Consider the following 27,494-nt stretch of genomic DNA (forward strand, 5'->3'; position numbering starts at 1 on the left):
ACCTAACTTGGCACCCCCACTACTCTCTGTCTTTCTCTGTTTTGAGATGGAGACTCACTCTGCTGCCCAGTCTAAAGTGCCATGGCATCAGTGTAGTTCACAGCAACCTCAAACTCCTGGGCTCAAAAGATCCTCTTGCCTTAGCCTCCCAGAGTGCTGGGATTACAGGTGTGAGCCATTTCTTGGCCAAATTTATGTCATACAATTTCAGTTTATTTACATAGCCACATGCATCTAGTGTTTACGTTCTGGACACAGTTCTTTTCTTATTTATGTATTTTTGAGACAGAGTCTCACTATGTCACCTTTGGTAGAGTGCTGTGGCATCACAGCTCATATTGCTGTGATGCACTCAAACTCTTGGGCTTAAGCGATTCTCTCAGCCTCCCAAGTAGCTGTGACTACAGGCGCCGGCCACAACGCCTGGGTATTTTTTTTGTTGCAGTTGTCATTGTTTAGCTGGCCCGGGCTGGGTTTGAACCTGCCATCCTGGGTGTGTGGCTGGCGGCGTAACCACTGTCCTACGGGCGCCAGCGCGAGCCTCGCTTACAGCAACCTCAAATTCCTGGGCTCAAGTGATCCTCTTGCCTCAGTCTCCAGAGTAGCTGGGACTACAGGCGCCCACCACAACACCTGGCTAGTTTTAGTAGAGATGGGGTCTCACTCTTGCTCAGGCTGGTCTTGAACTTCCGAGGTGAAGTAATCCTACCACCTTGGCTTTCCAGAGTGTTGGGATTGGGAGCGAGCCACAGTTCTTTTTAACTTTTTTTTTTTTTTTTAATTGTTGCAGTTTGGCCAGGGTTGGGTTTGAACTCACCACCCTCAGTATATGGGGCCAGCACCCTACTCACTGAACCACAGGCACAATTTGTTCTCACCAATTGAGTGGAGGGAAGCGGCGGCTGACACCACTCCCGCGGAGGAAAGACCGAGAGAAAGCAATGGCGACGACTGACCAGGTAGTGGCGGTAAACCACTCTCAGCCAAGTGGGGAAACCTGGCTCCGCCCCCAGTGCAGGCCCGGCCCCACTCTGGCGCATGCGCAGTCTCAGACGCAAGGCCGGTCCTTCACCGCTTTGTGTAGAGCCGCCCACGGGGACCTTAGGCTGAGGCACCAGGAAACCCTCTGCCGGCTCCCGGGAACTAGTGCTCGGGGCTTCCTGCCGGGCGGCGGGAGAACTCGGTCTGGGGCACTGGCGAATCGGCCGCGGTCAGGCTGAGCGCGCCGCGGCCATTCAGGAACTGGGTCCAGATTGGTCAGAGTCGGGTCTGGGTCCGGGTCGGGAGCAGCTGGGGGTTGGCCAGCTTCTCTGGCCTCTTGAGCCGGTGTTCCCTGCACGTGGACCGCGCGGCTTGAGTTGGGGAACTTGGAGGACGTGGGGCTGCCCGGGTACTGAGGTGTTGTACCCTGGGGCAGAGGGTAGCGTGGAGAGGCCCCAGCGCAGAAACGGACCTTGGTAGAAGCAGTGTCAGGTCTTGGAGGAAAAGGGCAGGGGTGAGGGAGCAGCTGGGCAGTGCCGGGGGAGGCCCATGGAGGAGGAACGCGGCGGAAGTTCTACTGAGAGGCTGTGTGGGGAAGTCCTTCGCAGCCCCCAGACTCAGGCTTGGCCTTCTAACTGTGCTTCCTGGGACTCCAGACCCCCCTGCAGCATGGATCCGGTCCTCTCTGTGGTCCGACTCGCTGTCCAGGAGGCTGTTCACACCCTTTCGTCTTCTGAGGATGGTGGTCATATCCTCTCTACCCTGGGGTCCCTGAAGCGGTATCTCAGTGACACCGAGAATTCAGCCCTCTCTGGGGAGAAGGAGGAGTTTGCCACAGTCCACTTCTCCACCTTACTCAGATGCCTTGCCAGCAAGCTGAGCCCGGACTGGCTGGAGCTGTTGCCTGGCGGCCGGCTAGAGGCGCTGTGGGCCAGCTTCTTCCTGGAGGGCCCCGCTGACCAAGCCTTCCTGGTACTGATGGAGACCATTGAGGGCACTGCTGGGTGAGTGGCAGGGTCTGAGCATGGGTTATTTTATTTATTTGTTTATTTTTGAGACAGAGTCTCACTCTGTCACCTTGGGTAGAGTACTGTGGTGTCAGCCTACCTCACAGCAACCTCAAACCCTGGGCTCAAGCAATTCTTCCTCAGCCTCCCAAGTAGCTGGGACTACAGGTGCCTGCCACAATGCCCAGCTAGTTTTTCTTTTTTTCAGACAGAGTCTCCCTTTGTCACCCTCGGTAGAGTGCCATGGCGTCACAGCTCACTGTAACCTTAAACTCCTGTGCTCAAGTGATTCTCTTGCCTCAGCCTTCTGAGTAGCTGGGACTAGAGGTGCCCACAACACCTGGCTATTATTAGAGATGGGATCTTGCTCTTGCTCAGACTGGAAGTTTTTCTTTTCTTTTTTTTTAGAGACAGAGTCTCAGAGTCTCACTGTGTCACCCTTGGTAGAGTGCCATGGCGTCTTAGCTCACAGCAATCTCCAACTCCTGGGCTTAGGCGATTCTCTTGCCTCAGCCTCCTGAGTAGCTGGGACTACTGGTGCTCGCCACAACGCCCAGCTATTTTTTGTTGCAGTTTGGCCAGGGCCGGGTTCAAACCCACCACCCTTGGTGTATGGGGCCAACGCCCTACCCACTAAGCCACAGGCGCCACCCCAGGACGTTTTTCTATTTTTTGTAGAGACAGGGTCTTGCTTTTGCTCAGGTTAGTCTCAAACTCCTGAGCTCTAGCAATCTGCCTACTTCAGCCTCCTGTAGTGGTGGGATTATAGGTATGAGCCACTGTGCCCAGCCTAGCATGGATTGTGACCTCAGACGCAGGAGAAAAAAGCCTGTGGGACTGTGAACCAACAGTTTGTCTAAATTCTGTGAGAATCCAGTGTTCCAAAGGTGCTGGGGTTGGGAGAAGAGCCTGCACACAGCTGAACACCCAGACTTAAGGTGGTCTGTGTCCACTAACCCTGCATTGTCTCCCTGTCACATGCTGTTTTCTCTGTCTTGCCATGTCTCAGAAGGACAGGAGTAGGAGTGTTCACATCCCAGGGGCAGAGATGGCGAGTCAGGGCCTCAGTAACCTGGGCAGGCAGTTGGCATGTGCCCTCCTCTTGAGGCCCTTTCACTATCTCTACGTTTCCCAGTCCTGCAGCGAGGCATCTGGGCCCTGCAGCAAGCGCACGGGGCTCCTCAGGGCACTCCAGGTTTTTCAGGGAAGCACAGCATTGCTGATACATGTCCGATGTGGACTCCTGGTTTCAGGAGGTCCCCAGATTAAACATCAGGTCATTACAGTCCTTGTGAAGGTGCCATGTTTTTGAGTAGCTGTGTTTTTAGAGGTCGCTGTGATAAAAAGCAAGCACTGAGTTACAATCAGCATGGAACAGGAGAGGAAGGGCAGAGTCCAATGTGATTCCCAGTTGGGGAAGCTGTGGAGGGTCCCATGTACGCTTACATCCCACTAGAAATTGTGGTTGTTTAGGAATGGAACTAAAGAGCTTTTTCTTTTCAACTTCAGAGTTAGGACATAAACGGTAATTAAGTTGGTGGGATTGCCTGTTTAGTAAGGGGCTGCTGTGATTCCTGGTGGCTGAAGGAGGTGCTGAGGAGGGAGGGGTTCGAGGGCTTTGACCTACACACCTGTGTCCTGATGTTTAGCCCTAGCTTCCGTCTGATGAAGATGGCTCAGCTACTGGCCAGGTTCCTCAGGGAGGGAAGGATGGCAGCTCTGATGGAGGCGCAGTGTCGGCAGCAGATGAGGCCCAGCTTCCCCGTGCTCCGTGAGATGCTGCTCAGCAAGGTGGTGGGCTTGCCTGATCACCTGGGCAACCGTCTTCAGCGGGAGAACCTGCCTGAATTCCTCCCTCAGAATTACTTCCCTCTGCTCAGTGAGGAGGTTCTCCGGGTGCTACAGGCAGCTGTGGACTCCCTCCGAGGTAAGGCCCTGCCTTGGTGTCCCTCTTCCAACCCATCTTCTGGGGCTGTCACCCCCTTTCTTCCTCTCTATTGTCTCATGGCCTCCAGGGTCTTTGGTGTCTCCAGGTGGTACAGTTAGGCAGGTCAGATGACATCCCTGTCTCAGAAGTTTCATCCTTTTTGGCTTTTTTTTTTTTTTTTGAGATAGGGTCTCTGTGCCCTTGGTAGAGTGCTGTGGCAGGATAGCTGACAGCAATCTCAAACTCTTGGGCTAAAGAGATTTTCTTGCCTTAGCTTCTTGAGTAGCTGGAACTACAGGTGCCTGCCACAAGGAAGGCCCAGCTATTTTTTCTTTTTTAGTAGAGACAAGATCTCGCTCTTGGTCAGGCTGGTTTTTGACACTAGGAAGTGGGGCTGACCCTTGATTCCTTTAGTTCTTAATTGGACATTTGCTCCCTGCCCATCCTTCATGCTGTTTGTTCGTGGCTGAGATCCATTTCCCCTTGTTGCCTTAAGTTTATCTCATGGGCCTTTGCTTGTGGTGCATTGTGAGTGCTCACACCATACTGGGGCAGCAGGATGGAGGAGCTGAGGTTCTGATTTGGAGGTGCTGACAGCTCACGTGGAGGGCCTCCCTCCACTGGCAAATGCCATGGGAGTGGCCTGTCACTCATCTGTTTGGTTACAAAGCCCTGTTTTGTTTTTTTTTTTTGAGACAGAGTCTCAAGCTATCACCCTTAGTTGAGTGCTGTGGCATCACAGCTCACAGCAATCTCAAACTCTTAGGCTTAAGTGATTCTCTCTTTTTTTTTTTTTTGCAGTTTTTGGCCAGAGTTGGGTTTGAACCCGCCACCTCTGGTATATGGGGCCGATGCCCTACTCCTTGAGCCATAGGCGCCGCCTCTTAAGCGATTCTCTTGCCTCACCTTCCTAAGTAGCTGGGACTACAGGTACCACCCAACACCCACCTATTTTTTTGCTGCAGCTGTGTCATTGTTTAGCTGGCCCTGGCTGGGCTTGAACCCACTGTACATGTGTCTGGTGCCGTAACCACTGTGCTATGGGTGCTGAGCCAAGATTTTTTCTTGTTTTTGAGACAGAGTCTCAATCTCAAGCCGTCACCTTAGGTAGAGTGCTGTGGCCACAGCACTCTACTAGGTCACAGCAACCTCAAACTCTTGGGCTCAAGCAATCCTCTTGCCTCAGTTTTTCTATTTTTATTATTATTATTATTATTATTTTTTTTTTTTTTGAGACAGAGTCTCAAGCTGATGCCCTTGGTAGAGTGCCGTGGTGTCACAGTTCACAGCAACCTGAACCTCTTGGGCTTAAGCGATTCTCTTGCTTCAGCCTCCCAAGTAGCTGGGACTACAGGCGCCTGCCACAATGCCCGGCTATTTTTTGGTTGTAGTTGTCGTTGTTGGGCGGGCCCAGGCTGATTTGAAACCGCCAGCTCCCGTGTATGTGGCTGGCGCCCTAGCTGCTTGAGCTATAGGCGCCGAGCCAGTTTTTCTGTTTTTAGTAGCGCTGAGCCAGTTTTTCTGTTTTTAGTAGAGATGGGTCTTGCTCTTGCTCAGGCTGCTATTGAACTCGTGAGCTCAAGTAATCTACCTGCCTTAGCCTTCCAGAGTGCTAGGATTACAGGTGTGAGCCACTGTACCTGGCATCACAAAGCCCTGTTTGGTGTTGTAGGTTGGCCCTGTCTTCGCTGGAGCATCAGAAGAGTAGCTCTTGGCTGAGCACAGGGGGTCACATCTGAAATCCCAGCACTCTGGGAGGCTGAGACAGGAGGATCACTTAAGCCCAGAAGTTTAGAGGCTGCAGTGAGCTGTGATGACACCACTACACTCTAGTCAGGATGACAGAGTGAACTTCTGTCTCAAAAAAAAAAAAAAAAGAAAGCTGGCTCCCAATTGTGTGTCCAGAGAGGGGAGAAAGGTAGAGCGGGGCAGGGTTTGTGCTGTGTGGGAGTGGCTGTTGGGCCCTAGACCAGCTGGAACATCCCCTCCTCCTGCAGTGCATCTCTTCCTTCTGCATCTGTCTTGAGCTCTGCAGAGGCCCAGGAGATTCCTTAGGATCCTCTTTTGTGGCTCTGGCCTGCCCATCCCTGCAGCCTGCTCCATGGGCCACTCCCATCTTGTTGGCAGCAACTTCTTCCTTCCAGTGCTCAGGTCCAGTAAACTGGAGGCCCCCTCAAGTCCTGTGGCCCTCAACTGTCCAAATCCCTACCGTCCTTGCTGACTGTGGCTCTGGCTTGGAGCTGCTTCTGTGCTGGCTGATACCTTCAGGAGATTTTATTTAATTTTTAATTTTTATTCTTTTTCAGTTTTTGGCTGGGGCCGGGTTTGAACTCACCACCTTCAGGAGATTTTAGATACATCTAGAACAGCGGTTCTCAACCCGTGGGTCGTAACCCCTTTTTAAGAATGAAAATACAGGGCTGCGCCTGTGGCTCAAGGAGTAGGGCGCCGGTCCCATATGCCGGAGGTGGTGGGTTCAAACCCAGCCCCGGCCAAAAAAAAAAAAAGAATGAAAATACATTGCGGCATTAGGAAGGTTGAGAACCACTGATCTAGAATGTACATGGAATGTGTCCTTCACTCTCTCAGTGTTTGCATTGGGTCCATTGTTGCCTAACTGACACTCCACTCCTCCCTAGTCACCCAAGCTGACCCCCTGTGTGTGGACCTTCGTGGCTGTCCATGGCCTGAACATCCCAACTCCTTGGCTGGGCACAGTAGCTCACACCTGTAATCCTAGCACTCTGGGAGACTGAGGTGGGTGGATTGCTTGAACTGAGGAGTTTGATCAACCTAAGCAAGAGAGAGACCCCATCTCTAGTAAAAATAGAAAAACTAGCAGGCATTGTGGTAGGTGCCTGTAGTTCCAGGTACTCGGGGGGGCTGAGGCAGGAGGATCTCTTGAGCCCAGAGGTTTGAAGTTGTGAGCTAGGGTGATGCCACAGCATTATACCCAGGACGACAGTGAACTCAGTCTCAAAAAAAAAAACAAAACCCCAAAACAAAAAAATCAAACCTCGCTGACAACCCTTGGCAGATACTAGAGAATCACTTGAGCCCAGGAGTTTGAAGTTGCCTTTTTTTTTTTTTTTTTGCAGTTTTTGGCCAGGGCTGGGTTTGAACCCGCCACCTCTGGCATATGGGGCTAACGCCCTACTCTTTTGAGCCACAGGCACCACCCTTGAAGTTGCCTTGAACTAGGCTGATGCTACGGTACTCTAGACTGGGCAACAGAGTGAGGCTCTGTCTCAAAAATAAAGTAAAATAAAAGCAACATTCCAGTTCCTCTTACAGGGCTAGTGCCCCCGACCCTCTGCTTGTTTGCAATGTTCCCTCAAGGCTCACTTCTCCAGTGGGTGTCTATCCCTTCCCCGTGAATGGCTCCCATTGTTCCTGAGTCCCACTGCCTGGCTCAGAGCCCAGGTCTACCCTGCATGGCTGACCAACTGTGGCCATGTCCCCTAGGTCTTCCTTTTCCTCTTTGGTGATGTCGAACTCATCCCCACTTTAGGAGCATTGTGATGGTTAAGTGACCCAGTATGTGCAATGTTTTCTAAACAGTTATTGATGGCTCTGCAAGTTAAAAACAATCTTGTATAGACAGTAGTTGAAATCAGATTGAATTGCGCTTACATGTAATTGTGAGTGAATCATGTTTTTATAACTTGGAGCCTGCCCAAGCACAAGGCCTGTCTCTGCTCGGTCACTTGTTCTTTTATGATGATTCCACCAACCTATAAAATTGGGTTCTCTTTTTCTGTCCCAGGTGGCTTAGACTGCTCCGTCTCCTTCCTGTCTCAAGTCTTAGGGAAAGTCTGTGTCCATGGGAGGCAACGTGAGTAGAACAGTGCTTTTCCACCCTCTTCCTACCCTGTCCATCACATCAGTGATTGTGTGGAAGGTCAGGCATCCCACGTGACCCTGATTCTCCATGTGTCTCCTTGCAAGTCAGCTGGTGTCAGCTATCTGGGCTTCTCGGGTCTGAGGCTTGGCCGTGCCTACTGGAGAGACAGTAGGGTTCTCTGGACGCCCTGTGGCCACCTGGGGCAGGTGCAGCTCCTAAGGTTCAGGGCCTCTGTATGTCCCTTCAGAGGAGACCCTGGATGTGCTGGTGCCCCAGCTGACCACACTCACTGATGGCAGCTGCCTCTGGCAGCGGGTCTGCTGGCGCCTGGTGGAACAAGTGCCGGACCGGGCCATGGAGGCCATGCTGACGGGAATGGTGGAGGCTGCTTCAGGGTAAGCAGCTGGGCACTCTTCCTGCTGCCAATACTTCCCTCCATGGGGTGTGAGTCCCAGACTTCCCTGAGGCTGCCATTTCCTCATGCCACTTTTCCTGGGTGCCATGCTGCTGTCCAGTGTGGGTGGGGCTCTTCCCTGTCTGGCCAGCAGTCCCTCTTTAGACTTAATTGTTTCAGGGTGGTTGTTGCATTGATTGGGCAAACACAAGTGCTGGTGATAACCATCTGTTTAATTTCTTTTTTTTTTTTTTTTGAGACAAGAGTCCCACTTTGTCACCCTCAGTAGAGTGCTATGGTGTCAAAGCTCACAGCAATCTCCAGCTCTTGGGCTTAGGTGATCCTCTTGCCGCAGCCTCCCGAGTAGCTGGGACTACAGGCGCCTGCCACAGTGCCTGGCTATTTTTTGTTGCAGTTTGACCAGGGCGGGCTTTGAACCCACCACCCTCGGTATATGGGGCCGGTGCCCTACTTACTGAGCCACAGGAACCACCCCATCTGTTTAATTTCTTTATTATTTACTTACCTATTTTTTTTGAGATAGGCTCTTGCTCTATTGCCCTGGTTAGAGTGCAGTGGCATTATCATAGCTCACAGCAGCATCAAACTTCTGGGCTCAAGTGATCCTCCTGCCTCAGCCTTCCAAGTAGCTGGGACTATTGGCACCTGCCACAACACCTGGCTTAATTTTCTTCTATTTTTAGTAGAGACGGGATCTCACTCTTGCTCAGGCTGGTCTCCAGCTCCTGAGCTCAAGCAATCTTGCTACTTCCAGCCTTCCAGAGTGCTGGGATCACCGGTGTGAGCCACCATATCCGGCCTCTTTCTGTTTATTTGTTTATTTATTTATTTATATTATTGAGATAAAGTCTTCCTTTGTTGCCCAGGCTGGAGTTCTGTGGCCTCATTGTAATTCACCACAGACTCAACCTCTGGGGCTCACGCGATCTTTCTGCCTCAGCCTCTTGAGTAATTGAGACTACAGGCATGTGCTACTATGCCTGGCTAGTTTTTCTATTTTTTTTTTTTTGAGTCAGATTCTCACTTTGTCACCCATGGTAGAGTGATGTAGAGTCATAGCTCACAGCAACCTCAAACTCTTGGGCTTGAGCAATCTTCTTGTCTCAGCCTCCTGAGTAGCTGGGACTACAGGCATGCACCATTGTGCCTGGCTAGTTTTTCTATTTTTAGTAGAGACCGGGTCTTGCTCTTGCTCAGGCTTGGTCTCAAACTCCTAAACTCAAGCAATCCACCTCCTTGGCCTCTCATAGTGCTAGGATTATAGGCATGAGCCACTGTGCCCAGCCTCTTTCTATATTTTTTAACTTATATGTGTTGTGGGGAATTTTAAGTGATGAATGAGGGAGAAATCCAGCCTGATCTCTTTCATCAGGCTCTCCCTGGTGGTTATAGCTTTTCATTTTCTTTCTTTTTTTTTTTTTTTGTAGAGACAGAGTCTCACTTTATGGCCCTCAGTAGAGTGCCGTGGCCTCACACAGCTCACAGCAACCTCCAACTCCTGGGCTTAAGTGATTCTCTTGCCTCAGCCTCCCAAGTAGCTGGGACTACAGGCGCCCGCCACAACGCCCAGCTATTTTTTTGGTTGCAGTTTGGCCAGGGCCGGGTTTGAACCCACCACCCTCAGTATATGGAGCTGGCGCCTTACCGACTGAGCCACACACGCCACCCAGCTTTTCATTTTCTGAAGGAAGCAGGAGTCTCTCAGTCTAGACCAAGGGTCTGAAAGCTACTTAGGCCAAATTTGGCTCCTGAAAGTTTTTGTGAATAAACTTTTATTGGCACACAGTCATGCTCCTTCATTTGCATATTTGTCTCTGGCCGCTTTTCACTACAGCAGCAGAATTGAGTGGTTGCTACAGAAACTGTGGCCTATAAACCCAGAACATTTACTCTCTGGTGCTTTGCTACCTCCTGTCCTATTTGAGGCATTAATTTTGGGCTTGGCGGGGCGGTGCCTGTGGCTCAAAGGGGTAGGACACCAGCCCCATATGCCGGAGGTGGCGGGTTCATACCCAGCCCCAGCCCCAGCCAAAAACCACAAAAAAAAAAAAAAAGAAAGAAATTTGGGCTTGGTCAGAGCAACCCCATCCATGTTGATCTCTCTCAGCTTGGTCCAGGCTGTCTTGGGGTTTCTGCACTTAGGCCTTGGAGAAGGAAGGATTAAGGTCCAACTGTTTGTCCAAAGATTGGCCCACAGTCTCACGGCCATTAAGTGATAGGGCCCAGAACTAATCTGGATCTGTCTGCCTCTGGGTTCATGCTTGTCCCTCCCCTCCTACAACCTCTGGTGCTGGTTTGTGAGTCTGGTGACTCTCCAACTCTGCCTATAGGCCTGAAGTCCTGTCGAGACTACTGGGGAACCTGGTGGTGAAGAATAAAAAAGCCCAGTTTGTGATGACCCGGAAACTTCTGTTCTTACAGTACCGATACACGGTGAGAATGCAGCCAGGGATGGGCATGGGCTTCCCTGTACCCCAGACCTGCGACAGATAGTGGGCTTAGAGCAGCGTTCTGCTGCTTGGGACGCATTGCTATGATTTGGCTGCAGGAGTCAATGCATTGGTGGGTCCATCCTGACCTGTCATGGGCCCTGCTATGGCTGGGACTGGGCCAGTGCTTCACATGTTCTTCAACTCTCTCCACCCTCAGTGACTGTCTTCACCAGCTCCACTCTGCATGGGGCTCCCCGACATAACGACTGTCACTGTTCTTGTGAGCTGGAGCTGGGCTCTGAGGGTTGGCCATTTGGTCAGAGGTGGGTAGGAGGTCTCAGGCTGTGATCACAGCAGTAGGGTAGGTGTGTGGGCCGGAGCCTGTACATATCACGGCCTATGGCTTGCTTGTCTTCTCACTCAGCAAATATTTGTTGGGTGCCCACTGTGTGCTGAGTCCTTTCTTAGGTGCTGGACATCCTGCTGTGGGCAGAAGAGCCAAAGACACTCCTTGTGGAGTTTATGTTATAGGGGGAGGAAGATGTCATAGGAGTACAAATGTCATAGCGTGCCCTAGCAGGTGCCCTGGGCCTCAGTGGAGACCTTTGTGAAGGGATGCCCAGGGCTATCTGAGGCCTCTGAACCTGACTGAGTTTACAGTTTTCTGGGTTTATAGGCCACAGTTTCTGTAGCAACCACTCAACCACTCTGTGGCCCCCAAAGGCAGGGTCTGGGTGGCCTCTGAGCAGGAATGGCTGGGCCTGCCATGTGGCTGCACTGAGCAGGGGTTGGGGAGGAGGAGAGGGCCAAGGGCAGCCAGATACCTGTGGCACCTTTATGATGTGATGGAGTAGCAGCAGGGTTATAGGTCTGACCACTCCAGGGGCAGGGCCTGAGAGTCAGAGCCGACTCTTTGCACCTGCCTGCCACATGGTGAGGCCACTATGTGCAGAGCCCCAAAAGCTCTGGTCACAGTGCAGTGGCAGTCAGGAGAGTGGGAATCACCTTGAGCTTTAGTTTTTTTTTTTTTTTTTTTGGGACAGAGTCTCACTTTGTCACCCTGGCTACGGTGCCATGGCGTCATAGCTCACAGCAACTTCAAACTTTTAGGCTCAAGTGATCCTCTTGCTTCAGCCTCCCAAGTAGCTGGGACTATAGGTGCCTGCCACAACACGTGGTTATTTTTTAGAGACAGGTTCTCTAAAGGCTCTCTCTTGCTCATGCTGGGCTTGAACTCCTGAGATCAGGCAATCCACCTGTCTCAGCCTCCCAAAGTGCTGGATTACAGATGTGAGCCACCTTACCTGGCCCACCTCGAGTTTTACACAGCCCAGCCATTTGCAGGGGATAGGGGCTGACAACAGATGCCCCCAGCAGGCCCCTAAGAAAGGGACAACCCTGGTTGTCCTGCTGAGCATTTGAGGCCTCTGAACCTGACTGAGTTTACAGTCTTTGAGTCTCTGGACCATGAAACAAACCAAGGAGAGGAGGCCACAGAAGGCCCACAGGTACTAGAGTGAACATCCAGTGGTCGTGGACCTGGATGGGTCGTGGGCAGGTCTGTTGGACTAGAATGCAGCAGCAAAGGAGAGTAACTCAGCAGTTTACCGCACCCTCTTAAAATTGAGTAGCCTGGGGAGCAAACAAGAACTACAGTCACAAGAAGAGGACTTAGGCCTGCTTGTGCTGACTTGGTTTTGTGTAAGAGCACACGCAGTGTATGCAGTAACAGGAGGGGATTTGTTACCTTAGATACAAATGTGAGGAAGAAAGAAGGCGGTGACGTGAAATAGGAGTGAAGAGTCAAATGGAGCTAACACCTAAAATAAGCTCTGAGGCAGCCCTGTGCTTGTTTTATTTTATTTTTTTTTAGAGACAGAGTCTCACTGTACCGCCCTTGGGTAGAGTGCTGTGGCGTCACACGGCTCACAGCAACCTCGAACTCTTGGGCTTACGCGATTCTCTTGCCTCAGCCTCCCGAGCAGCTGGGACCACAGGCACCCGCCACAATGCCCTGCTATTTTTTTTTGTTGTTGTTGCAGTTTGGCTGGGGCTGGGTTTGAACCCGCCACCCTCGGCATATGGGCCAGCGCCCTACTCACTGAGCCACAGGCGCCGCCCGCCTGTGCTTATTTTCCACTGTGGTGAGCCCATGCCTGACCCTGGGCCTTGGCTGACAGCTCTCAGCCTATGGGAGATCCAGGTGAGGCAGTGGGTGAGTGGTCTCTGTCTGGGAGACAACACCTGGCTTTTGTTGTAGACACCCATGCTGCAGAGCCTGCTGGGGTACCTGGCCATGGACAGTCAGCGGCGCCCACTCCTTGTGCAGGTAAGCCTTCCTGTCCTTCTGTTCCCCTACAGAGTCCCTGGGAGACCTGGGAGAAAGGTTGTTCAGGGTCTACCTTCTGGCAGGAAGGGCAGACAGGGGCTGGCTTTGCTCGTGCTGGAGCCATCCTCGGGGAGGCTGTGAGTGCTGGCAAGGAGAGCTAGTCACTGAGGCCCACGTGGTCCTGGACTGTGGCCCTGCCAGGTGCTGAAGGAACTCCTGGAGACGTGGGGCAGTAGCAGCGCCATTCGACACACGCCCCTGCCACAGCAGTGCTATGTCAGCAAGGCCATCCTCATCTGCCTGGCACATCTCAGGGGCCCAGAGCTGCAAGACAGCCGGGATGGTGAGCAGGTGGCTTGGGAGCCCCTGGCTGTGGGCATCCCGAGGTGTTCAGGGTGCACATTTGGTGTTTCCAGAATTGCTGGCCAGTATGATGGCAGGTGTGAAGTGCCGCCTCGACAGCAGCCTGCCTGCCGTGCGCCGCCTGGGCATGATTGTGGCCGAGATTGTCAGTTCCCGCCTCCACCCGGAGGGGCCACCTCTGAAGTTCCAGGTGAGTGGGGCCGTCCCCTCTGTGCCCCCTCAGTGTGGCTGGCCCAGGTCTCCAGAAAGGCTATCATTCCACCCCCATGTTACTTCACCTTCCTAGTGACTAGGCTCTCAGAGCCTCCATGTTGGCCATGCTGAGGCTTGAGGGGCATCGCAGGGGTAGATGTTGGCTCCCTAGGGGCTAGGCAGGGTCAGGGCTGAGCACCTAAAGGCGTGTCCCCCAGAGTAGATTCCCTGGATGTGTTTTTCTAGACAGGGATCTCAGTGAGGCTTGGGCTGAAGGGAGCCGATGCCTGGAGTTTGTCCCCTTATCTGCTGGGCCCCTCAGGGATTCCTGGCTCCTCTGGCCCTCAGTGTACCCCACCCATGGTGCCCTCAGCCTGAGGTGGACATTTGGACAAAGTTGTTTCTGAAAGACAGCTGGCTGGGCGGCACCTTTTGCTCAGTGAGTAGGGCGACAGCCCCATATACCAAGGGTGGCGAGTTCAAACCCGGCCCTGGCCAAACTGCAACAACAACAAAAAATAGCCAGGCGTTGTGGCAGGCACCTGTAGATCCAGCTTCTCGGGAGGCTGAGGCAAGAGAATTGCGTAAGCCCAGGAGCTGGAGGTTGCTGTGAGCTGTGACGCTACAGCACTCTACTGAGGGCAACAAAGTGAGACTCTGTCTCTAAAAGAAAAAAACAGCTGGCTGTGGGAGGCCATGCCACTGGGAGAGAAGGGTCTGTGAGGGCTGGCTGTGCTTCTGTCCCTGTGGGAGGTGTTGCTGGTCACTGTAGCTGACTGCGTGTCTGCACCTGCAGTATGAAGAGGATGAACTGAGCCTGGAGCTGCTGGCCTTGGGCAACCCCCAGCTGAATGGTGACAGTGCCTCGGAGGCAGGGTGAGGGTCTCTGTGCTCCTGGTCCCTAGTCAGTGTGCATCTAATCACCTGGATTCCAGTTGCCAGGACAAGAGTTAAAGGGTGGGTGGGAGTGAGCGAGTGTTTCCTGAGGACAAGCAGGATCTGAGAACAGAGGCTTGAAGGGACCCTGAAGGGTTTGCTGTTGTTTCCTAGAAGCCCATCCCTGGTTCCAGCCACAACAGAGACCCCTACAGAGACTCCTACAGAGACCATGGATAGCAAGGTTCTCCAGGCACAGCCGGAGGGCTCTGACTCAGAGGTGGACAGGTAGGGCTGGGTTCCCCTGACCAGTGGGCCCAGCCACCCACTCCCCTGCAGGTGGGTACCCTGGCCTCCACTGCGTGCTGGTGTGGTGGTGCTGAGGCCCTGCCCTGAGCCTGGCCTGTCCACTCCACTTTTTTTTTTTTTATTCTGGGTAGAGTGCTATGGCATCACAGCTCACAGCAACCTCCAACTCCTGGGCCTAGGCGATTCTCTTGCCTCAGCCTCCTGAGTAGCTGGGACTACAGGCGCCTGCCACAATGCCCAGCTATTTTTTGTTGCAGTTTGGCTGGGGCCGGGTTCGAACCCGCCACCCTCACTATATGGGGCTGGCGCCCTACCAACTGAGCCATAGGTGTTCTTGTTTTCTTTATCATACAAGTAAATGCAGCTCTGGCCCCACAGCTGCCCCTCAGCCTTTTCCCATAGCTGGGCCCTTGTATGCATTTGAGCATTGGTAGGAGGGAGGAGGGCACTCAGTCTATAGCTCTTGGGGCTTCTTCTCACAGGCCAGGTTTGTGACCACATGCCTGCTTTGTTCCTTCTGTAGTGATGATGAGTTCATCCCCTATGACATGTCTGGGGACAAGGAGCTGAAGAACAGCAAGGCACCTGCTTACGTCCGGGACTGCATGGAAGGTGGGTGTGGGCGGGACTGAGTGCAGGCCTTACCATAGCTTTCTGTTCTATGGGGGCTCCCAAGCCCCTGGACCACCCTTGTACTGACACTTGGGCTGCCTGGAAGCCCTCAGCCAGGGTGCCACGTGTGGCTGTCAGCTCTTCTGGGCTCAGGATCAGGGTGGAGAGTGACTGAGACCTGTCTGGCTTCTCTGTAGCCCTGACCATGTCTGAGGACAGTGAGCGCTGGGAGGCGGCCTTGCGGGCCTTGGAGGGCCTGATCTGCAGGAGTCCTGAGGCCACACGGGAGGTGAGCTGGTGGGGGAGCGTGGGGGAAGTCAGAGGCCTATGGTTGTTATTTCCCCTTCATCATCTGTGTCCTGGGTCACAGAGGGTGATGTCTGGTTTGCTTGTGAGACTCAGTGACTGCTGCTTCTGCCGGGGTGGGCAGCTCAGGCTCTGCTGGAGCCACAGGCAGGTGGGCAGAGGCTGCAGGCACCTCGATTCCTAACTCCCACGTGCAGGTGAGCGTGGAGCTGGCTAAGGTGCTGTTGCACCTAGAAGAGAGGACATGTGTGGCAGGATTTGAGGGGCTGCGCCAGAGAGCACTGGTAGCTGTCACAGTCACGGATCCAGCTCAGGTGAGTGCCAATGCCTTGGCCAGTGGAGGTGCCGGGGAGGCCCGGTACTGCAATGCTGAGGCTCGGTCCTGTGCCCGGGCTGGCTATGTGGTGCCTGGCCTATGGAGTTCTAGCCCACTGTGGCTTCCTGTGCACTCAGGTAGCTGAGTATCTGACCTCGCAGTTCTACGCACTGAACTACAGCCTTCGGCAGCGGATGGACATCCTGGATGTAAGTATCCTCAGGCCTCTGTTCCCCTCGTCAGGGCCATGTTGTCCTAATGTAAGGGCCAAGATTTACAAGTCGTCTTGTTGTTGGACCTATGAGGCTTGGACAGGTTTCTCTGTGCCACATGTGACAATAGGTAGAATTCAGCAGAGGTGGAGTTAGGGGTACGGCAGTGGAGTTCTTTTGTCTCTCTGAAATAATAGTTTTTACTGATATAATTAGTAATAATTATAGATATAATTAGTAATAATTTTACTGATATAACTCACAGGCCATAGACACACCATTTTAGGATAAATTGTGGATATTATTTAGCCATAAAACCCCAGAAATGCTGACACATGCTACAACATGGATGAACCTTGAACATACTGTATTTAAGCCAGTCTTGAAGGCCTGCATATCATACAGTATCCTTAGTATGAAATGTCCAGGGTAGTCAGATCCATAGAGACAGCAGGATGGTGGGTGCTGGGTTGAGGGTATATGGAGTGAGTGGTGAGAAGATGGAAAGTTCTGGATGTGGGTGCTGGCAGTGGTTGCTGGTGATGGTTGCCCAACACAAACTTATTAACATTGTAGAAATGCATGTGTTAAAATGGGCCAGGTGCCGTGGCTTATGCCTAGCACTCTGAGAGGCAGAGGTGGGTGGATTGCCTGAGCTCACAAGTTGGAGACCAGCCTGAGCAAGAGCAACCCCATCTTTATGAAAAAGAGAAAAACTAGCCAGTCATTGAGGTGGGCACCGATAGTCCCAGCTACTCAGGAGACTGAGGCAGGAAGATCACTTGAGCCCAACAGTTGGAGGTTGTTCTGAGCTGTGATGCCATAGCTGTCTACCCAGGGTGACAGAGTGAGACTTTTGTCTCCAAAAAAGAAAAAAGAAAAAAATGGTTAAAATGTTTTATTTTGCCACAATGAAACAAAAAAGACTAAGAAGGCATCAAAAAGTATTATTTTTAAGTGAGCGTCACTCAGGGCACCTGTGCTGTCAGCGCTCCCCCCGCCCCCGTTTCCTGTCTCTGGACTTGCCTGTCTGGGATGTTCCATGGGAATGTAGCCACATGCATGTGGCTTGTGGCCTGTGTCCAGCCTCCTTGAGAGTGCAGTGGAGGCAGTCATGATGAGGCTGAGTTCTTGGGAGCAGGGAGCAAACAGCGAGCTCTAAGCAATGGAGATGCATTGGCCTAGGTGCTCCTCACCTCAGGTCATCTTGAGAGCTCTGAGTCCCTCCCCTGTGCCCCACTGAAGCACAGCTGCTTAGACACTGGAGGTGCCTTCTCTGTTGTTCTCAGACCACAAAGGCCACAGGGCACCATCCCTGGTCTTGGGCTGGGGCACACTTGACTTTTAGGAAATGTCCCAAGAGTGATGGGGCTGCTCTGGGTGTCTCCTCCTCTCCAGGTGTTGACCTTGGCTGCCCAGGAGCTGTCCCGGCCTGGCTGCCTCAAAAAGGCACCCCAGCATAGCCACCCCAGGACTGGCACCTGTTGCTTGCTGCCACTGGCCACTACCCAGCCTGGCAGCATCACAGCTCCTGATTGGCGAGTGGTGGTGGAGGAGCGGATCAGAAGCAAGACTCGCCGGCTCTCCAAGGTCAGTCTGGTGGGCCTGGGTACTGTGGGTGGTCAATTACTTCCAGGCATTGTCTCCAAGGAGTGGGCAGTGCCAACGTCAGTGGCCTTGAACATACAAACTGTAGGACTGCTATAGGGCAGTCAGACTGGTCTTAGGAGTCTAGGGTAGAAACATGACCTGGGGGTGCTCTGTCGTCCTGGCCCATCTAGGCCAAGGGTGGTCTTACTCCGCTCTGGGGTTTGGAGGTATCTGGATACTTTTGGTTGTCACTGGGGGTGGGCAGAGGCCAGGGAGCCTGCTCAGTGTCCCACATAGTGTGCAGGCCAGCCTCCATCATGATTACCTAGCCCCAGATGGTCCATACACAAGGCTGAAGGATTCCTGGTCTGAGCCATGGGAGCTGAGTCCTTTCACCATCTGTAGGTGGCCTAGGAACTGAGCAGAGCCAGTTAGTGGCCCAGGGGAACTCAGATGGACCTGGGGGCTGTGTAGCTTCTCCCCCCTGCAGGGGTGGGAGGGGCTGCTTCCCGCCCCAGCCTCTCCCCTCCTGAGTGCTGTGTGTTGCTGGCAGGGGGCTCCCCAGCTGGGAGCAGCGAGTGGCCCCAGTGAATTCAACTCTGTGGCTGGCTACTTCTTCTTCCCTCTCATTCAGCACTTCGACAGGTGAGTGGATTTTCCATAGGCCTGTGGATTTGGGGAACAGGAGCCCTGGACACACTGCTATGGACAAGAGTTTCCCAGGGTGGGGTACAGTGGGGTTTTAGGCACGAACAGAGGTCACGAGCTTCACTGTGGTTTTTTGTAAGCTTAAATGATGCAAAATGTTCTGCAAGGGTCCTACTACCTTGAGCTCCGTAGTGAGATTATCAGTCATCACCAACTCTGTTCCTAGATGTTGGGTTCACGGTGGGGCTGATGTTCCATGTGCCTGCAGATGCTACCCTCACTCTGGCTTCTGCCCGTGGGTGGGGTGTGAGTGAGGCTTGTAGGTGGCAATGGGAAGGTTGAGCCTGGGCTGCAGGGGTGGGGGCCTCAGCCTTGTGAGCTCTCAACCCAGGGCTGGGCTGTGCCAGGCAGTCCTGCAGAGGGACCAAGGATCTGGAAATGCCTTTCCCTCTGGCTTTCTTGGTGTCACATGGGGTCAGGATCCTGCAGGCAAGGCCTTGTGGAGCTTCCTAGGGTCTCCCTTGGTGGCCCAGAAAGTAAGAAGCCAACCTTATGATGCCTGCACTGTACCATTTGCTCAATTGTGTTGTAGGCCTCTGCTGACCTTCGACCTTTTGGGAGATGACCAGTTGGTTCTTGGAAGGCTAACACACACTTTAGGGGCCCTGATGTACCTGGCTGCTAATACCACAGTGAGTTGGGAGGGGAGGTGAAGCTGCTGAGTACAGGCCTGTCCTGTCCCTTGCCTGGAGCACATGCCCCAGCCTCACCTAGCTCCAGGGACAGGCATGTGAGGGAGGAGCTCAGGGACAGGCATGTGAGGCTCTGCAGGGTGGTCCAAAATCCCCTCACCTGCCAAGTGGGCCCTGTGGTTGCTGGGAGGTAGAGGGAGTGGAAGCCCTGCCTACCACCCTCTCCTTGTTCCCAGGTGGCTGTGCCGATGGGCAAGGCCCTATTGGAGTTTACGTGGGCCCTTCGCTTCCATGTGGACACGTGAGTGGCCTAAAAGGTTGAGGCAGGGTGGGGGTACAAATGAGGAATGATAGTTAAGGCCATATGGAGCTTCAAAGTATCTGGAAGGCAGCTTGGCCTGGCACTTCCCAAATAAGGAACATGCCTGGTAGGCTGGGTGGTGTGCTGGGCAGGGTCAGGGTGGGGCTCAACCTCCCCTCCCCTTGCTCAACAGCTATGTGCGCCGGGGCCTGCTCTCTGCCATCTCTTCTGTCCTGCTCAGTGTCCCTGCCCAGCGACTGCTGGAGGACATGTCAGATGAGCTTCTGGAAGCCAGGTCCTGGCTGGCAGGTGTGTGTTGGGCCTGAGCTGCATCTGTGAGGTGGGTGGGAGGCTATCTGGCATGTGGAACAGTCCTGCAGTCCCAGCCTGGCACCAGTCCAGGTAGACACGTCCCTCCTGCTGGTGCCAAGAGGCCTGTGGTGGCCTCAGTGTGGGGGAGCAGGGAGATAGTTCTCGTTGTGGCTGCATTTGGAATCCTGCAGTGCATCCTGGGAAAAGATGCCCTTACTTGGGAGTCTGCATCTTTCAAACCCCCCAGCCCAGAAAGATGATGAGGACCCTGCCTGGTATGGGCTCTAAACACCTAACCCCAGGGAGTATTTTGGCCACTTTGCTCCTTCCACGTGTGTTTTTAGTTTTTAAATTTTTATTTTATTTATTTATTATTTGTTTTTAGAGGTGGTATCTCATTTTGTTGTCTAGGCTGGAGTGCAATGGCATCATCATAGCTCACTGCAGTCTCCAGCTCCTGGGCTTAAGCTATCTTCCTGGCTCAGCAGCCTGAGTAGCTGGGACTGCAGGCCCCATTGCTGCACAGGCCATGTATGTTCTTCTTAAAGCTAGTCACAGACACTGTGACCCTTCACGCCTACATAGCTGAGCTGGGCCTAAGGACAGGCCATCATAATCCCCTTAGGATGCCACATAGAACATCCAGACCCAAGATTCTGGCTGCCCCAGTGATGGCCTCTCTCTCTTCTTCAGTATGATATTGGGATCTAGTAGGGTCCCCATGTGCCCTGAGCTGCCTGCCTCCCTGGTGCCTTTTTTTATCTTTTTGAAGTCTGGTGGGTGGTTTTGAGGTTCCTTTGATGTGGTTTCACTGACCTTGAGGTCCATGTGTTTATCAGGATGGTCCTGGCCACTGCCAGCTCCTCCTCAGGGACGCGTACTGCAGGCACCCCTGCAAGGGACACTGGTGGGATTCCTGGGGTGAGGTCACCTTCCCTATGGGGATGGCTGTGTGTCTGTTCTCCCCTGCTATCTCCTCCCTGGGCATGGGTTCCTGCTCAAGGGTCTCTTGAGTCCTGTGGGTTTAAAGGGGCATTCCCATGGGAAGTGGAGCCGCTGGGGGCAGGGAGGGCAGGCCCTGGCTGGCATGCTTCCTCTGTTCCTGGGTCCCCGTGATCAGGGTTGTGGCTGAATGTGCATGTGTCCTTCCATTAGTGCCTGTGTCTGTGAGAAGTGGGTGGGTGCAGGGGGATCCTTTCAAGGTAGAAGGCTCCTCATATGCATCCTCTTGGAGCCTTGCCCAACTCCCTCCTCAGGCTCACTGACTTGCTGGGGCAAATTTCGGCTATATCTGGAGGAGAATTCTCTCTCTTAGGCCATGTGGGGAGCCACCAGTGTGGGGGGGGCAGGGCTACTATACTTCTCCGTGTCCTTGGGCCTCCAGCTTCCCCAAGGATTCGGTACTTGCCTCGAAGCTGGGGACTTTGTGGGGATTGAAGTACTAGAAGAACCACAGGGGCTCCGGATCCTCAGCTGGTCACTTTAGCTCAGGCTTCTGCTTGGGGTGTGCTCTGGGCATAGCAGCGTTGTCCTGCATGATCAGGGCAGCATTGAGGCTGGGCCTGAGACATGCTCACAGGTGCAGACTCCCTGACGGCCTCCAGGGGCCCCTCATACATCCTGAGGGTACTGGGGTAACCCCCACTGGCAGAACTTCTAGTGGCTCACCAGGCTTGAGGAGCCAGAAATTTGGCTCCACCTTGAGGGAGCCTTGTGTGACTCTAAACCCCTAGGGGCTGCCTGCTTCCTGCATCCTTCACAGGTTGGGGCCCCATCTACATCCCTGGGCCTTTTGCCTCTGTGACTTAGCTTCTCAGTGTTGAGCCTAGCACAGGGCAGGTGCCTGTGTCCCAGCTAGGCAGCCCCCCATCCTACTAGCACCACTGCTGCTGTTCTCTATGTACAATGCAGCCTGCAGACGAGGGCCTCCAGGAGATGTCCAGGCTCCAGTCAGGCCTGGCAGGGTAGAGGCTGCTCAGCTCTACTCGCTCACTTGATTTCCATCTGCTCACCTGGGTGTGCTGGCCCATGGAGGTGCTTGCATTTCTCCAGGCTGGTTTTATCCCAGGGTAGTGCTGCCAGGGGTGGGATGCCCCACGCGTCTTGCAGTGGAGGGACAGTTCCCATCACCTGGTCCCCTGACCTGGATTCCCAGCCCCAGATGGAAGGGGGTTGCTTGCACACAGGGGCATGGTAGAATATCCCCAAGGCCTGGCAGGTGGCTCATTTAGAAAGACTTCAGATGAAAGTAGGGAGAAAAAACAGCTGGCCCTGTGACATGGCCTCATGTTTCATTTTTATCTTTGGCAGATGTGGCTGAGAAGGACCCGGATGAGGACTGCAGGATGCTGGCAGTGAAGGCTCTGCTGCTTCTGGAGAAACTCAAGGACAAACTCCTCGCATGTTCTCCTTAGTTCCCTGTGGTACTTCCCCACTATAGCAGGCCCCACCTACCCATGGCCGTCCCATTGGAAGAAAGGAAGTCCAGAGGGCTGGGCAGAAGGCCACTGGAGTGGTGTGAAGGAGTGCCCAGACAACATCTGGGTTTTGCAGCACAGCCTGGTCTGGAGCAGCATCCGGTACTGAGTGTGCAGATGCAGGAAGGCCCACTGCCCCCAGAGCTATTTATAGCCCGGCAAGTTTTAGTGTTCAGCTAATAATAAATGAGGGCCTGGGCACTGCACTCCCACATGACATAGCAACCTGAATGCTGGGCCTGCGGGCGCGGGAGGAGTTGACTCCTAAAGTGAGGGCAGAATCCGAGGTGCCACTCAGAGCCTCAATATTCCTGGCAAGAGCCACCAGGAAGAGCAGAGCCTATGGGCTTCTCAGATGTCATCAGAAGAGTAAAAAAGCTGCAGGTGCCCAAGCACAGCCTGCTTTTGTGGTTCTGACTGCTCAGGCAGGGACTTTAGTTCCTAGAGGGATTCATATGCAGAAGAAAAGGCAGGGGACTGAGAAAATAAATTTTATTGTAGTCAGAGGAGGGCCCAGGTGGTCCTGGCTGTGGTGGACCCTGCTTTGGGAACTGCCAGGTTAACTACTTGATCGTCTTCGAGAGGAGCATGGTGAACAGGGTAATAAATGCCTCAGCTCTCCAGATGCAGCCTCAGTTCATGAAGTTCTATAAGTTTCTTAGACTTTACAGTATGTATTTGGGAGAATAATGTGGGAAAGTTGAATCCAACTGCCTTTAAGGGAACTAATCCAAAAATCCACGAGTTGCTGAGCACCTAGAGGCAGGAATGATTGAGATGGTTTAAAAATACAAACACATTTCTTCATCTCTAGACATGGGAAGCATGCAGAGCACAAGGACTGTGGTGGGACACAGCACACTCCTTCCCAGGCCCTGGCGACTGGGCCCATGTCTTCCTATGGTTCTGCTCTTCCAATGCACAAGGGGTTTTTATGAACAGAAAATCTGCCTTTGCTGCTACTGGTGACTGGAAGATTCCAGCCAGCAGCAGGACACTGGCCAGGGGCCTAGGCCCCTCAGGGATCATTTTCTACCTCTTCTACCACCTCCTCATCCACCTCTCTCTGGTCCTCCATGCTGTTGTGGCGGGTCCGCTCAGGCATGGCACGAGTCAGAGGGAGACCGAGACCCTGGAGCACAAGGTCTGCAGTGTGCTGGCTCACGTAATAGGACATGCTGGCGGAGGGGATCCTCTTGCGCATTTCCTCCAGGTACTTGTAGGCCTAGGGCAGAATTAACAGCCAGCATTTGTTTAGTCTGCAGCAAGGGCTGAGGCGGCTACCCCACTTATTCACTAGAAGGAGATTTTGAAATACCCACTAGGCACCAAGCTTTGCTACCTCAGTCAGTGGAGAGCCATGCTGCTTCCAGAGAACACTCAGGTCCCCTGGTTGGAGGCTCCCCAGCACTTACAAGGGATCATAGCGTCCAAAGACAGCAAGTTGCAGGCTCTAGATGTTAAGACTATGAGCTGCCATCAGTATTTTTGATTGTTTTCAAGGCTTCAGTAAGCTATGATCATACATGGACCACCACACTCCAGGCTGGGTGACACAGTGGGGCCCTGCCTTAAAAAAAATACGCTTGGCTCAGCATCTGTTGCTCAGTTAGGGCACCGGCCACATATACCAGGGCTGGTGGGTTTGAACCTGGCCCAGGCCTGCTAAACAATGACAAGTGCAACCAAAAATAAATAAAAACAGGCACTGTGGAGGGTACTTCTAGTCCTAGCTATTTGGGAGGCTGAGGCAGGAGAATTGCTTGAGGCCAACAGTTTGAGGTTGCTGTGAGCTGTGACGCGACAGCACTCTACCGAGGGCAACATACTGAGACTCTGTCTCAAAAAAAAGCTTTATAGATGGCTCATTGCCCTGTGTGGGGGAGAGTGTTGAGGAGGAGAGACATAGGCAAGCCCTCCACATTCTCAAAGAGAAAGTGTGAGAGCAAGAATTTACATATGAAAAGGTGCTTCCTTAGGTGTTTACACACTTCCTAGGCACCTTGCTGGACAGAAGTCCTGGCAACAGGAGAGGAAGGAGAGAGAAGCTGATCACTGGGAGGTGGTCAGAGGGGTCTGTGCACACATGAACACAACCGTGGCCCAGCACTCATGATCTCTACATGCAGAGCTGGCTTCATGAAAGGCAAGGAAGCATCTCCAGAAGGAGGGAATCACCAAAATGGGGTAAGGGCAGGGGTGCGGGACGATAGGTAGCATGCTATTGCATGTCCTGACTAAGGCAGATACTTGACACCCGAGATTAGGAGTTTGTAAGGATTTGGCTCTGATGACAGGCTAGTAAGAGGTGAGTAGATGGTGCAAGCCACAGGCAAGGAGCTTGAAAGTTAGATGAAGGAGACAGCAGCAAGGTGTCCTTTCCCTTCCCTTTGTCACCTAGCCAAACGGAGACTTGTGCATGACTACACTTTTTCTGTTTACTTACAGTTTGGGATTTTTTCCCCTTAAGGTTCCATAAGCTTTCAGCAAGCATAGAGACAATAAAGACTGGTTTCACAGACCCCTTGCCCATAAAAGAGAGACCAATAAAGAAGTTGGTGAAGGGTGGCGCCTGTGGCTCAAAGGAGTAGGGCGCTGGCCCCATATGCCTGAGGTGGCGGGTTCAAACCCAGCCCTGGCCAAAAAACTGCAAAAAAAAAAAAGTTGGTGAAATATTTAAAATAGGACTTTTCTGTTGAAGATACAGCTATGTGAGCATCTCTGTAGTCCAATTTTTTTTTTTTTTTTGTACACAGAGTCTCACTTTATGGCCCTCAGTAGAGTGCTGTGGCCTCACACAGCTCACAGCAACCTCCAACTCCTGGGCTTAAGCGATTCTCTTGCCTCAGCCTCCCGAGTAGCTGGGACTACAGGTGTAGTCCAATTTTTTTTTTTTTTCCTTGAGACAGAGCCTCAAGCTGTCACCCTGGGTAGAGTGCTGTAGCATCACAGCTCACAGCAACCTCCAACTCCTGGGCTTAAGCGATTCTCTTGCCTCCGCCTCCCAAGTATCTGGGACTACAGGTACCCACCACAATGCCTGGGTAGTTTTTGGTTGCAGCCGTCATTGTTTTTTGGCGGGCCTGAGCTGAATTTGAACTTGCCAGCTCAGGTGTATGTGTCTGGCGCTTTAGCTGCTTGAGCCACAGGTGCCGAGCCCAATTTTGTTTTTATACACAAAATTGTAGTTCTTCTCCAAAGCCTGCATTGGTGGGTGACTGAAGTTCCAGCTACTGTGTAGGCTGAGGCAGGAGGATCACTTAAGCCCAGGAGCTAGAGGCTGCAGCTAATTATGACTGTGCCTGTGAGTAACTGTTGCACTTTAGCCTTGGCAACTCAGCAAGGCTTGTCTCAGAAACAAAAACAAAATTAAACTTGGGAGGCTGGGTGTGATGGCTCACACCTAATCCTAGCCCTCTGGGAGGCCGAGGTGGGTGAACTGCTTGAGCTCAGGAGTTCAAGACCAGCCTGAGCAAGAGTGAGACCCCATTTCTACTAAAAAAACTAGGCAGATGTTGCGGCAGGTGCCTGTAGTCCCAGGTACTGGGGAGGCTGAGGCAAGAAGATCACTTGAGCTCAGGAGTTTGAGGTTGCTGTGAGCTAGGCTGAGCCACGGCACTATACCCCAGGGCAACAGAGCAAGACTCTGTTTCAAAAAAAAAACAAATCCAAAATACTCCCCCCGCCCCATACTTGTTGGAATTAGACTGAGTTTTTTTTCAGTAACAAAGGATGTCAGTGAGTAGAAGTGATAGGGTACAGGGAAGTCTGAGTCTCAGTGCTTACTCTCAGATTTGGGGAAATGCTACCTGTTGAATAATTCTGCTATGAATTGTGGAGACTGCATCCTAGTGAGGCTGACACTGTCAGCACATTTCTATAATTAATTTTGTGATATGTGGTTTGTGAGCACTTGAGAGGAAACAGAGATCCCCTGGGCACTATATTTTATCAGTTCTCTCTGCCAGGGGACACAGCTGGCACGCGGAGGTGGCTCTGCAGCATGGCATGCAGAGCACAAGGACTGCAGCAAGTTTACCAAGGTGTCTGTCTTTGGAGACATGAAGGCAAAATGCAGGTAGCAGAATTCTTTGTTACCTCCTATAGAATTATGACTAGAAAAGAATAAGGAGAGAGGCTTCTGATAATGGCAGCATAAATCATATTAGATCAATCCCCTGACCATGGATAACTGGGCAAACATCAAAGGCATGGGAGAATAGTTGTAAGCAGCAGAAGCTGGAAGAGGGGTAGTACTAGGTGAGTTTCCTGCTTATTTTGTTATAACTTCTAGCCCCAGGGTAGCCCCAGTCGGGGCCACTGTGAGCATCAAAAGGGCACAAAGGAGTTTGCATTTATAATTACTTAAAGAATCAAAAGTGTTTGTTGGCTACAGAAGTTGGAATGTGAGGGCAGAAATACTAGAATAGAGCAAGTCAGAGAGGGAGCCCAAATTCTAAGTACAAACTCTGGTCTATTTAATGCTGGAGCCTGCATGTGGTGGTGGTGAGGATAGACTTTGAGAAGTCCAACTAAAGCTCCCAAGTATTAAACAGAGATTTCAGCTGATATCCACCACAGGCAACAGAGTTTAGACTTTGAGTTGAACAAAGGTGACTGCCTACATAAAATACATTTAGAAAAAAATCATTACTTTTGAAGGAATATATCAGAATCCAGAGTCCCTACAAGGAAGTATCCACAATGTCCACAATACAAAAAAATTACTAGACATTGGAAGAACTAGGAAAACATGACCCACCCTCAAGAGAAAAGGCAAATAATAGAGAACAGTCCTACATGACCCAGATAATAGAATTAAGAGCAAAGATTTTTAAATCAGCAAATACAACTGTGTTCAAGGATATAAAGGAAAATACATTTTAAACAAATGAACATATAAGAAATTTTAGCGAAGAAATTCTAGAACGGAAAAATACAAAACCTGAAATGAGAAATTTGCTAGAAAGGTTAAAAGCAGATTGAAAATAGGTAAAGAAAATCAATGGATTTGAAGATAGATCACTATAAATTGTCTAATCTAAAGGACAGAAAAAAAAAGGAAATAACGAACAGTAATCACAAATATATGTATAATTAATATGAAAGGCTTCACATTTAACTGGAGTCCCAGATAAAAAGGAGAAAGAGAATGAGTCAGAAAAAAATTGAAGAAAAAATAATTTTGTATTTCACAAATTTGGTGGAAGACATAAATTTATAGTTTCCAGAAGCTCAGGATAAAATGAAAACACCTAGAGACATTGTCTAACTGCTAAAAACCAAATATGAAGAGAAAATCAAGAAATAGCCAGCAAGTGGCGGGGGGGTGGGGGGGAGAGGGGCTGGGGGG

At 52.1% G+C, this 27,494-nt stretch overlaps 2 protein-coding genes across 7 annotated transcripts in view; one reads left to right on the forward strand and one right to left on the reverse strand.

The window, feature by feature from the left end:
• The first annotated feature begins 1,072 nt into the window (after positions 1-1,072).
• TELO2 (telomere maintenance 2) lies at positions 1,073-23,117 on the forward strand. Of its 4 annotated transcripts, XM_053557848.1 has the most exons (21): positions 1,073-1,256; positions 1,638-1,985; positions 3,638-3,915; positions 7,682-7,750; positions 8,007-8,154; positions 10,505-10,607; positions 12,867-12,935; positions 13,137-13,278; positions 13,352-13,488; positions 14,287-14,366; positions 14,541-14,654; positions 15,199-15,287; positions 15,485-15,576; positions 15,791-15,907; positions 16,047-16,118; positions 17,520-17,711; positions 18,265-18,356; positions 18,952-19,051; positions 19,288-19,352; positions 19,546-19,661; positions 21,975-23,115. In XM_053557848.1, the coding sequence occupies exons 2-21, from the start codon at positions 1,651-1,653 to the stop codon at positions 22,076-22,078; spliced, it is 2,514 nt and encodes an 837-aa protein (XP_053413823.1). In that variant the 5' UTR covers positions 1,073-1,256; positions 1,638-1,650; the 3' UTR covers positions 22,079-23,115. The 4 variants fall into 4 exon arrangements, with proteins under 4 accessions (XP_053413823.1, XP_053413821.1, XP_053413820.1 ...); XM_053557846.1 differs by having other exon boundaries at positions 1,073-1,985; positions 14,544-14,654; positions 21,975-23,116; XM_053557845.1 differs by having other exon boundaries at positions 1,073-1,985.
• A 28-nt stretch (positions 23,118-23,145) lies between these two features.
• Positions 23,146-27,494, reverse strand: part of IFT140 (intraflagellar transport 140) — a 99,687-nt gene continuing 95,338 nt past the window's right edge. For all 3 annotated transcript variants that reach the window (XM_053557826.1, XM_053557827.1, XM_053557824.1), the window contains one exon: positions 23,146-23,366. In XM_053557826.1, coding sequence (XP_053413801.1) covers positions 23,160-23,366 — 207 coding nt within the window. In that variant the 3' untranslated portion in view covers positions 23,146-23,159. The remainder of the gene's footprint in view (positions 23,367-27,494) is intronic.

The sequence above is a fragment of the Nycticebus coucang genome, chromosome 12, assembly GCF_027406575.1.
Source record: "Nycticebus coucang isolate mNycCou1 chromosome 12, mNycCou1.pri, whole genome shotgun sequence".
Classification (NCBI taxonomy): Eukaryota; Metazoa; Chordata; class Mammalia; order Primates; family Lorisidae; genus Nycticebus; species Nycticebus coucang.

Excerpts from the sequence above, each read along its gene's own strand:
- TELO2 (XM_053557845.1), top strand. The coding sequence starts at position 1,531 with ATGGAGGAGGAACGCGGCGGAAGTTCTACTGAGAGGCTGTGTGGGGAA. Across the intron at positions 3,916-7,681 it reads AGCTGTGGACTCCCTCCGAG|GTGGCTTAGACTGCTCCGTC; the intron begins GTAAGGCCCTGC and ends TTTCTGTCCCAG. Across the intron at positions 12,936-13,136 it reads GGCGCCCACTCCTTGTGCAG|GTGCTGAAGGAACTCCTGGA; the intron begins GTAAGCCTTCCT and ends TGGCCCTGCCAG.